The sequence below is a fragment of the Artibeus jamaicensis genome, unplaced genomic scaffold (genome assembly GCF_021234435.1).
Source record: "Artibeus jamaicensis isolate MK-2021 breed Jamaican fruit bat unplaced genomic scaffold, CSHL_Jam_final contig_540, whole genome shotgun sequence".
NCBI lineage: Eukaryota > Metazoa > Chordata > Mammalia > Chiroptera > Phyllostomidae > Artibeus > Artibeus jamaicensis.
The window spans coordinates 1,655,953-1,668,092 of NW_026521879.1; the positions used below are offsets into that span (position 1 = coordinate 1,655,953).

At 39.0% G+C, this 12,140-nt stretch overlaps 1 protein-coding gene across 4 annotated transcripts in view; it reads left to right on the top strand.

Annotated features, from left to right (window-relative positions):
- CPED1 (cadherin like and PC-esterase domain containing 1) overlaps positions 1–12,140 on the top strand; it is a 296,506-nt gene that overhangs the window by 239,410 nt on the left and 44,956 nt on the right. For all 4 annotated transcript variants that reach the window (XM_053669962.1, XM_037139671.2, XM_053669963.1 and 1 more), the window contains one exon: positions 7,015–7,132. In XM_053669962.1, the coding sequence (XP_053525937.1) occupies positions 7,015–7,132 (118 nt within the window). The remainder of the gene's footprint in view (positions 1–7,014; positions 7,133–12,140) is intronic.

Below are 12,140 nucleotides of genomic sequence, written 5' to 3' on the forward strand. Positions count from 1 at the left end.
ATGTCTTCTCAGTAAAGGTATTTCATTTTGTACTGTCTTTTAAAAGGGCAGCTACTTAGTAAAATTTTTTATAAGTTTTATAAAGGAGATAGAGCTTAGAGATTTATCTGATAAGAACTTTTAAACAGAACAAAAAATAGGACTTTACTTCATTGCCACAATCCTGAAGTTTGTGTCATTAAAATGAGCCAAGGATGATAATCATGATGTAAAACAATTGCACTGATTTCTGCTCAGTTCCTGTTTTGTTCTCCACACACCATCTACTCAGAACGTGCATGGCCGCATTTTCCTTCAGCTTCAGAACCACTGCATATGCTCATCCTTCTACCCTACAATATTTACTCAATTACCTTTTATTTATGTTTGCTCTGAAAAGCTGTTTTTGTCAACACAGAAGAATATTTGGTGATCATGCTGGCCGATAATCCTCCACAACCCTTAGAAGGAACCAGCCCTGCAGACATCTTAACGTGGGGTTTCTGAGCAAGACAATTATACTACGAGACTGAAAATTTCTGCTGCTCTGAGCCCCCAGTTTGTGGTACTTTGTTAGGGCAACCCTAAGAAACTAACATAACTCAAAGGAGCTGATTTTACTTTACTTTTTTAAATATTATTTTCTTTACTTAAATTTGTATTTTAAAAAATACAAGCATGAACTGGAAAGCATTATGCTGAGTGAAATAGGCCAGGCATTGAAGGACAAATACCATATGATCTCACCTTTGACAGGAAGCTAAAGAATAAAACAAACAAGCAAACAGAATAAAAACAAAGACACTGAAATAGAGAACAAGTGGGCAGCGACCAGAGGGGAGAGGGAAGGGAACTTAAGGGGAAAAAGGGGGAGGGATTTTGAGGACCAAGTATGAAAGACACAGAGATGAGGACTGGGGGGGGGGAAATGGGAGGGAGGGGGGAGACCGGGCGGGGGGGTGGGGTGGGATGGGAGAAATAGATTAAAAAAAAATGTACTTGAAAAGTAACTAAATAAAATTAAAAAAATAATAATAATAATGCAATTAAAAAAAATACAAGCATGATTCATACTACTGGCAAAATCTTCAAAAATAAGTAAAAACTGGAAGTTCCATTTTGCCTCCCCATCTCTTAATCTTCTAAGACAGCCATTCTTCACAGTTGCGTGTGTATCATTCCAGAGGTGTGCAGTCAAGCATGTATAATATCTATCACTTTGTCCTGCAACTTTCTTTATTGCTTTTAATAATGTATCATATATATTTACCTGCATCCTTCTTCTCTAAGAATTACAAGATATGCTGTTATATGGATATGTAGGTTCCTTATTGATGAACACGAGTTGTGTGGAGTTTTCTTGACATGAAACACTGTAGTGAATTATCTTGCACATGAATCTTTGCAGACTTTATAAAGTATATTTGTGGGATAGATTGTTAGCATTATAATTCTACTTGTGAGATATTTCCAAGTTGCCTTTCATAAAGAATATAAATCTTTTACTGTATTTTAATCCTAATTGAGAACATGCTTATTGACATTTTTTTAGACAGAAGGGAAAGGAGAGAGAGGGGGAGAGACACCCATGCTAAAGAGAAACATCAGTCAGCCATGTCTCACGCACACCCACCGGGAGTTGATCCCACAGCTCAGGCATGTGCCCCCCCCTCCCCAGGAATTGCACCAACAGCCTTTCAGTCCACAGGGACAGTACTCAAACCAACTGAGCTACACCAGTCAGAGCTGAATGTATATTTTAAAATTCACATTAGGTGGGAGTTTTTCATTTTAACGAGTAAAGGAAAGAACTGGTTCATCTTAAAGAGTGATTCCATGGGGCCAAAAAAGTAGTTTGTTTTTTTTAAAATATTTTATTTATCTTTAGAGGGTAAGGAGAGAGGGAGAGAAATAGCAATGTATGGTTGCCTCTCATGGGTCTCCTGCTGGGAACTGGACTGCAACCCAGGTATGTGCCCTGACTGGGAATCGAACCGAGATCATGTGGTTCACAGGCCCATGCTCAATCCACTGAGCTATACCAGCCAGTGCTCAAAAAAGTAGGTTTTAAAAATACCTGCCAGATCGAATAGTCCAATTTGGTATTACTCTAAAAATATAGCAATATCACCTTAAAATGAGAAGTACTATTAATTCTTTGTAACTAACTACTCTGTAAGAAATTAAATGGGCTTTCAGAGAAACTAACAAGAAACAGTGGTCACGTATTCATAGGTAGGACATGGGGCAAAACCGAGGGCACCTCAGTATCTTCTGTTAGTCAATGCAGCACTGCATGAAAAGTTAATTATATTTTAAATTGTGTACTAAACATACATACTCTGCACATGTTTGAACAAGAAAACCCCTGTTAATTATCTTATTGACTTCTACTGAGAACTATGACAGCCTGCTCAGGAATTTGTGAAATCTCCAACAAAATGATACATTCTAAACGTGGAGCCTTCTAGAGTTGATGTCATTTTAACCAACACTGCAAAATATTGCCTTTTCCATGCATCTAGACTTGGAGCTCCAAGAGATGACACTTAAAATCAGAAAAGCTGTCATTAGTGTTTTTGAATATGCCTGAAATTGACCAAATTACTAATCACACCAGTGAAGAAGAAATGAGAGATACTAATTAATTTTTTCCTCCAAGATTGTTTAAGTTTTTTTAATTACTCGAAGTAATCACTTTTAAGATCTAAAGAAATATTGAAAAAGATTTATGTGGACTGAGAAGAGTAAGTTTCCTAAGACTCTTAGAGTAAGAGAGAAATATGGCTGCATCTTTTGTGTTTATAGTTGTTTGACAAGTAGGAATTTGTTTTTCTTCCACAGCAGGAAGTGCAGAAATACATAGCCCAATTCCTTCTATCTTTCTGCTCATGGTTGCCTCATGGTTACAACATGGCTGCTCCTCCCTTAGGCTCACATCTGCGTTCCAAGTGGTAAGAGGAAACAGAATGACAGAGAAAAAATGGTATCAGGGAAGCAAAACTTTTCCAGAGATCTATAGCCCATTTCCACTCACATGTCTTTGGCTAGAATTGTGTCACACAGCCATGTCCAGCTACAAAGGAGACTGGGAAATAGAGTTTTGTTTGGGTGGTTTTTTTTTAATGCTAGATACATTGCTTCCTACAACCAAACAAAGGTCTTTCTGTTAGAAAGGGAGAAAGGAGAATAGATACTGTGTAGGCCCATGACATTGTCTGCTGCAGTACCCAAAATCATTTAATGTAGCCTCCCCATCTTCTCTCTCCACCTTTCACCCTTTTACAGTGAGAAAACGAAATCAGCCGGCTTACTCAACATCACACAGCCAGTGCATGGCAAAGCTAAAACTAAAATTCACAAGTCAAACTCCACATGGTGGTGCTCTTTCCAGTGTACACCACTGTTCTCTCATCCCGTGACAAGTGCACAAAGCCCACCCAACTGTACTGATACCACTTTGTCTTCTCAAAACTCCCTCAACTCTGTCAGCCATTCTCTGGACCTGAGTCTGTATACACTTTGTTTCATTCCATGTTAAGGCTTACATTGTTTGGCTACACCTAGAAAACGATGAATATCCACTCCATCAGGCTGCCCTGACTTTCCAAAACATAAAGGAATAGGAAATAGGGACTGGAGACAAAGCTTAACCACTCAGGAGAAATTTAATGGGAGCGCAGAATATAATAGAATATTCTTTGGCCTAAACCACAGAAAAACAGGTGTGACTTTAAATTTTATTTACTTCAAAATATACTGTCCTTCTCCTAGTCTCTGCTTTGTCTATCCTTTGCAATATTGCCTTGATTCTTGTCTTATTTGGAATTTGCTAGAGATGTGGCTGCTTAGTTAGAACCCGTAAGGCAACATGCCGATGACTGCACAGCAGGTGCCCATGGGAACTTTGAGCTGAGGTTGACACAGGAGTCAAACAGAGACCAGGCCGTGGTTTTAAGTAGCAGGAGTGGCCGCTCAGCTGGCTCCCACCCACACTTTGCTTTTCTGCATCCTGCATTATGTTTATTCTATTATCATGGGCCCATATGCAGGATCCTGGGCATTGCTCTCTATTGCCAGTCATGTGCTTCAGCAGCTTTAAAATCAGATCAGCACATGCTTCTGTATCATTACAGTAAATCTCTTCTAAGCTACAGTTAAGAGGGTAATTAAAACAAATAAGATGTGGATTTCAGTTCAAGATTAAGAAGAATCTTCTGTTGAACAGTTAGACCACGTCTTCTGAGGTCAGGGCCTTTCATTCTCAGTATGGCACTTGACACATTGTAGGTATTAATTTAAAAGCTCTGTCTTTTAAAGATGTATCCACAACACCTAGGACCACATTATGAATGAACCACTCTTCCACTGAGTTTTGTGTTAACTTGGAGGTGCCATCTTCAAGAAGATGACACGATTTGATATTAAAACATAGCTCGTCAGCATGTTTTTAAAAACAACTTGTTTTAACTGAAGATGTCAGATAAATTCCACCTCATGCCTCTGACATACAGTTGCTTCTTGGAATTCCCACCTCCCAGTTATCTGCAGCCTTCATTTCAGATGCCAGCTCCTCAGAAAGGAGGCAACTCAGGCCAATCTGAAGTATTGCACACCCAGTCTCAGTGACTGAGGTAGTTCCCACAGGGCATCTTTCTGGTTGATGGGTATTTGCCGATTACATGCAAGGCCTCCACACACAAGACCGAGACTCAGTCTGAACTCTCTTTCTACTGCCCTCCGGATGAATACTGGGGTGTGCTTATGAACATACACCACATAGACCCTAAACGATAAACTTTTTCAGGCAAAAGCTTAACTAAATCCAGACTTTTAGAAATATTCCAACATTATTACATATACATGTGATTATATATAATGAATAATATATATAGTTAATCATTGAATGCAACAACTTAGTATGAAGTACATGAATTTTAGATGTTGTAATATGTTCATGGTCTGTCTCACATGGTATATATTGTTCTGTAACAAAATATGTTCTTCAGGTTTTTCTTCATTATGTGTCTTAGAAATTTCTCCACGTTAGTTCATTTCTATCTGTCCTCATACATGTTCTTATGCATGTCACAACAGTTTCTCTGGAGTGGGCTCTAAAGTCTGACTTCAAGGCTGTGGAGTCTGTGGATTGTTAGGTTTAGTGCACATTGTGTTCTGAGATAGCTGAGCCGATTTACACTCCCATTGGCACTATATGATGGTAATTACTTCTCACTGCTCTCTATAATATTAACATAAACATCTTTTTATCTTTTTATGATACACACATAATGCCATTTTTCTAGCCTTAAAAAAGGTTAGCCTTCACTAAAAATAAATGTATAGATAGATGTTTCACACATACACAAACACACCCTCATTCAGATGATTTATTCATACTAAAAACTCCTTGCATTATAAACTTTGTGTTATTTTAATTGTTTTATTATAACGAACATTTTAATACAAATCATATTTCTATAATTTTAATAAGGATCTTAAACTCCAGTTTCAGTCATGAATTAAACATGAAAATATGTCTACTGAATCAAGATTTCAAGGAGCTGTATACCACCCCATGCCTGCCATCCCTTAGTACTCCGGATCTTTGTGTTTGAGACCTGGGAATCTGAATTGAGGGTCAGGATGTTTGAGAGTGTGAGGGAAGGCAACTAGGAATTGCTCACTAGAGGCAGAGTTAAAGATCAAAGAAGACATCAAACTGATTAATTACTTCCATTATTGAGAATTTATTACATAAGGAGAGAGACAACTCTAACCTTGTATGCATTCAAATATATTTATTTTTCCTATTGTGTGGTAACTACTGGGTGTGTGTGGGGGTGAAATAACTATTTGTTCTCATGGGACATTCAGTCTCGTGGAAAAGACTCAAACAGCAAACCTAATTACCAAGGGTGGGTAGCAGGAAGGAGACACGTGGTGCCGACATAGACAAAAACAGGGCTCTGTAATTGTGTGAGGATTTCAGGAAGGCCTTGCTGAGGCCTAAAACAGAAAAAGTACTCTCCATGCAAAATTAAGGGAGAACATTCCTGGGAGAGATCACAGCATTTTTACCTGCTCTAAATCATGGTGAATTGAGAGAACCTGGTGAGAAGGGTGGCTGTGGAACCAGGTGAGGTAGGTAGGACATAGGACAGGTACAGGTGCCAATAGCTTTGAAGAACAAGCTAAGAGAAAATGAGAGTGATCCAACCTGCTGGAGCAGAGAAGCAATGAGGAGACAGGTTCCAGAGAGCCAACAAACGCTGACCTCCCCTGCGTGTCAGAGGGCAGAGGCGGTGCTTGGTGCGGATGGAATGGGCCTCCACAATGCTCATGGCCTGAAGGTGTCACCTGCTTGTGTAAATGTGTGACCGTGCTCTGAATAAAATGCATGTATTTAATTACATTTCTGGCACATCATGTGTCCTTAATAAATGTTGAAATAAAATTCATCTGTTAATTTGGCTGGGGTGGGGGGAATGGTGGGGGTAAATGGAGACAACTGTAATTGAACATTGAACATACGTTCAATGTTCAAATGTTCGATTGAACATTGAACATATGTTCCTTATAAAAACAATTTTTAAAAATCCGTCTGTTACGTCAGCATTCTTCCAGAATATTTCCCATTTCTCTCTCATTTTCATAGTGACTGTCTTTTCCACGGCATTAGAGGATAAGATCATCCCCCATTATAGCATGTTTTTAATGTGTCAGCACTCAGGGTATTTTCAAAGTAAAACTTGCATCTATTTCTTTAAAAATTGACAGAGCAGTACATGAATATCAATACCAAAGCATTAAATTGTCATGAAAATTTATGACATTAATCCTCTAATGTGAGAAGCTACGTGTACTTACAGTACACACAACTATTGATAAATCAATACACTAAAAAGAATAAGCAAGAATTGCTCCCTGTTATCCATAAAAAAAAATTTGGCACAGAACACCTTAGTTTTTAGATTTTATTACTCTAGGGCAGGTTAGTTACTCTGACAACTGATTTCTGTCATTTTAATGCAGGACTGTGGCTTGCCGATTCACCCCGAGGAAGCCTGTGGGTTACTGCCTGTTCCCTCTGACTACATCGAAACCATTTCACAGGCCGAACTAAAAATGTGTCCGTCCGGGGACACAAAAGGTGACTATCACGTCTCTCTCAAAAACTCTAATGAAGATAAGTATGTGCTTACTTTAAAAATTCTTATAATCAGGGTAACAAGTTACTTTTTCATTCATATGAAATGCATTGTTTTACTATGTGAAATATGTTGATTAATTAAACACTTTCTCTTCACTCTCTACTCTTTGCCCACTTAATTCCTACTCTCCTACATACCTCAGCCCACGTGACTTGTGCCAGAGTCTTCCTGAGCCTCTGACTTGTTTCCTTTTTCTATACTCCCATAGAGCCCTGTGCTGTTCTTCCATAGCAGTTTCCAGAATTCTTTAAGGGATTAAGCATGTCGTCAAGTGTTTACTGTTAGTGCTCCCAGGCTCTCGGTCGCATAAGGGCAGGAGTCTGGCTGCTCACACTGGATCAACCCACTCAGGACTGTGCTTTCTACAGAGTAGGGGCAAACTGAGTGTCTATTGACCTTGTGAATCAAAGAAAGCCAAAGAATACACATTCAGTTTTAAATAGTCTGCTCTAATTTAAAAAAAAGCATTTGGGAATGATCGCTATTATATTCCGTATATTGAGCATTAATAGAGGCAGGAAATTGTGATGGCCAATTCCAATTAGTGTTCAATCCTTCCTAAGCCGAGAGCAGTCCGTGAATGACAGACTTTGGAGCCACTGTCTGCATTTCCACCTCTCCCCTTCCCTGGCACGCCTCTTTCAGGGAAGACCAGGGGAGCGAGCCAGAGATGGGACTGAAATGCCTCTGAGACATTAAGAGGTGCAGGGAGCACCTCTAAGATTCCTGGTTACCCACTCTGGCCTCCTGACCCCAGGTCTCCCTTCATCTAAAAAGTCTGAAAAAATACTCAGCATTTTTACCCTTGCCATGAACTTCACACCACAGTTTAAATGGGGAATGAGTTTCACAAATGGGCAGGACGAATCACAATTTGGCATGCACAGTTAACAAACGTGAGCATATCCCCATTCCTGAACATATGCTCTAAATAATAAATTACAGTCGGTGCATAAAGAGGGACTTTCCCATTATGATGTGTCAGGTGGTATAGTTTATGATTCTCTTGGCTAAATGAGATATATATTCTTGAATACAAGGGAGACACCAATGTGTCTTGTGTTTTTTTTTATCAGAAGACAATTTATGAGAATCGTAAAACAACTTAATTCCGTTCCTCCTCTGAACCAAGTCAAAAGTTCTTCAACAAAAAGTTGAAGATACATTACTGAGATTCTTCAAGAGGTCTTGTCTGTTAGATTTGCATTAATTTACACCAGGCCCTGACACAAAGCTGTGGCGGAGCCTGCTCCTCCCTGGAGAGGCCCATAGGGCAGGAACCCCCTGGTAACCTGAGCAGCTGGACTTCCTTAGAGAAACCCCCCAAATGCACTCCCCGGGCGAGCCCATCATCCTAGTGTGACAATTCCAGGCCTCCATAAGCTGACCCTTCCTATTTCTCTCAACTCATCCCAGCCTCTCGGCCTCACTTTATGCCAGCAATACTGCTGCAGGACTCCAGGCTTTGTCCACGTTATTCCCTGCTCCTACAAGTTGTCTTCTCATCTTTGGCCAGTTCTCCTGACGCTGTATCTTCCCTCCAGAAAGCCTTTCTTTACCACTCCACCCCCCAGATTAGCTTCTCTTCTGTCCTCCCAGAATACTTTGGATGCATGTCTACAATAGCACTTATCTCATGGCTTCAAGTGCTTGTTTTCCACATTTCTCTCTGTCTCATCAGTAGTCTGTGAAGTAGAATGATGCATCAGAATGGGTCAGTGACACAAGACAAAGCCAGTTCAGATTAAAATATATGTACATTTATTTTTATCTAATAATTCTTTTTTGTTTTATAATGCACATAATAAATATAAATATATATGTATTTGCACACCTGTCACGGTGTATGCGTATTAATATATCAATGGTGCATTAGATATGTGTTTTGACTGATGACTGCCCTGGATTGTATTTTTCTCCAGAGCAGAGATTGTCCTTTTCAATGTCTAATAGTTTTAAAATGGTTGCTGAACTAAAACCAAGATCCAAGCCCTCCTCCCTTGCACAGAAGAATTTGAGCAGCTCAGGCACAGCCAGGGGTAACTGCTCCACCTGGGAGGTCCTAAGGAGTCCAACGAAATGAGTGAGATTGGCGACAGTGGTTTGCAAGAATGGATTTTTTTGATTTCCGTCCTTGATGTTAGGGCTCCCTCCTGCTGGAAGATGTTATCATGGTAGACAGCATTGGCAGGAAGTTTATTTAGGAGCTCTAGCTTCAGCTTATTGTTTTTTAGGCCACAGGTTGTTTCCAAAATCTGATTTTCACAGCATGATATAAGCATTTGGCAGAACTGGATTCATTTTTTCACATCGCTTAATTCACAGCGATGGTCAAAATATCTTTTTAATACTACTAGCTAATATAATCTTGAGTGACTGTTTTCTTTTATATAACTTTTAAGTTGATTTCTAATCTTTAGAAAATAATTTAATTATAAGACATAACCTAAGAATAAAATCTGTTACTTAACAAAGAAAAATGAATTCTTCTTATTTGGGAAAATAAATGTATTCAATGACTATTGAATGAGAATGTCTTTAAGGAAAACAGTTCAGATTTCATTTTCTAATATGTAAATAAAAGCTTAATCATATTTTTAGGAAGAAAACATGACAACTTACACTTTAATGTCTCTAATACTGAAAATATGGGTAGTATTTTTCTTCTTATGTCAAAACTGCTTTATTTTATAGCATTGTAAAGTCTGGAATTAGTATTATCATCTGTATGATTTTATATCTTACTGTGGTCCTAAATTACAAACTTAAATTTTTTCTTCATTATATTGCCCAATCTGATTCACTAAATAACTGAACTCTAACTTGCATTAAGTACAAAGCTATAATTACAAATCATATAACTTCTCCCAAAAGGCAGTTTTATGCCTTAGGGTGTTTTTTTCCGAAAACATATGTCATATTTTATTTCAAAAATCACAGCTTTGATTCCCTCAGTAGAATTTTTGTCCTTCTTTTTGACAATTTTAGTTAGGAGCTGGTATCATTTAAAATAGCATGGAACTCCAGTCCTGCAGATGATATACAGATGTCTATTTTAAGCACTATTACTAACTCAATAAAAAGGCATTGTTAACCAATGCAAAACACAGAGAGTTATGTCTGTATAAGTATGTAGTAGGAAGAACCATTGAGGCCACAGTTTTAGAAACCCAATCTATTGTCCTTTTTGTGTATCTGTGATTTTGTGCCTGCAAACTAATTGCACCATATTTGTTTCATGTGCTCGTATTTGGCCACTTGTTTCTTCAGGCTGGGCAGCAAGTGGCCAAGGAAGGCCTCATTCTTGCAAAATTAGCTGTGAGCAAAGGGTGTGCGGTTGGGGAAATGTCTGCGGGAGAGGATGCAGGTGCTCTTAGATAGCCAGGGACCTGATGACAGAACACCGAGCCCCTCCAAATGTCACCACATATAATCTCATGAGCAGAAAGGCCTCCACATCCCATCCCACCATCCTATTAGAAAGAAAATTAACAACAATGTTTTTATTTTTTAAATAGCTTTTAAAAATATTTTATTTATTTATCTTTAGAGGGGAAAGGAAGGAGAAAGGGAGAGAAATATCAGTGTATGGTCGCCTCTCATGAGTCCCCTGCTGGGAACTGGCCTGCAACCCAGGCATGTGCCCTGACTGGGAATTGAACCGAGATCCTCTGGTTTGCAGGCCCGCGCTCAATCCACTGAGTTACACCAGTGGGGGACCGATGTTTTTCTTTTAAACATAGTCTTAATCAACACGGAGTAAATTCAGGTGTTTGAAATGAAGATAAATTCATTAAAAAAACTGTGTATGGGTTTTCCTATAAGGACTACCAGAGAGACAGTCATGCCATATTTCATTTTCAGCTGATGATTTTGTGCTGACCTAGCCAAACATAATAAAAGGATCAGCAAACTGGAGACTTCTGGGCCTCAGTTCTGGCCCAGCCCCAGTCATTAACAGCACGATTTCACTTCGTCATTTAACTCTGTGGGCCTCAATTCATCTCACCTCTAAAAGGGGAGGAAGTAAAGCAGGAGATTCCATTCTAACCCCATCCAAGAGGGTTCTATATGGCCGCAAAATGCTCATCTCTATGAAGTAAAGGCTCTTCCAGAAGGAGGTTTTCTTGAGGAATTAAACAACAAACATTAAACATAAGGCTGTACCTAAATCACATAGAATAAGAGACCAAGCAAAGAGGCGAAGGGGTTAGTTATTGATTATAAACCCTGTATGCCAGGTCAAAATTACATTTAGAAAGCAAATTATATTTTGAATAAAAAACACAGAAAATTGTAAAAGAGAATTGGATGGCAAAGCAAACACACTCTTAAAGTTTTTTGCATTGCATCTTTTAGTAGTACTGCTGTACTCTACATGTGGAAACTTTGGAAACCCCTTTCACCCAGCAGACATTTTTTCTCTCCGACATATACAGATATTCTATAGGCCAGTCATATCTGCAGTCTCACTTCAGGCCACCTCATCACTATCCCAAAGCACCGCCCCATTCCATATGTCCAAATCCTGTCTATCCAAAAGACCTGATTTCATTATGTGTTCCATGGTGACTTCCAGACAACTCTTGCCCTCACGGCACCTTCTTTATTCTGAACTACTGTGGCTTAATTAAGGTGGGGGTGGGGAGTAAAATATATTCAACAATTGATAGATACCAGGCACTGTGGGAGATGCTATACATACAAAGAGAGACACCCCCCCAAAAAACCGTAATTTATTTATCAAAAACTGTGTATTTATTCTTACATGTTTAAACTTCACTCACCCTCAAAATACTATCTATTTGATGCAATACAGCTATTGAGACATTTTTCCACGGCTTAAAATAGTTTTTTGAACTCACCGACTTTGATGCCTTTTAGTGCTTCTGCCTTTTTTTGTGTCACTGCTTCCACATTGGCAAAGTGTTTCCCTTTGAGAACTTT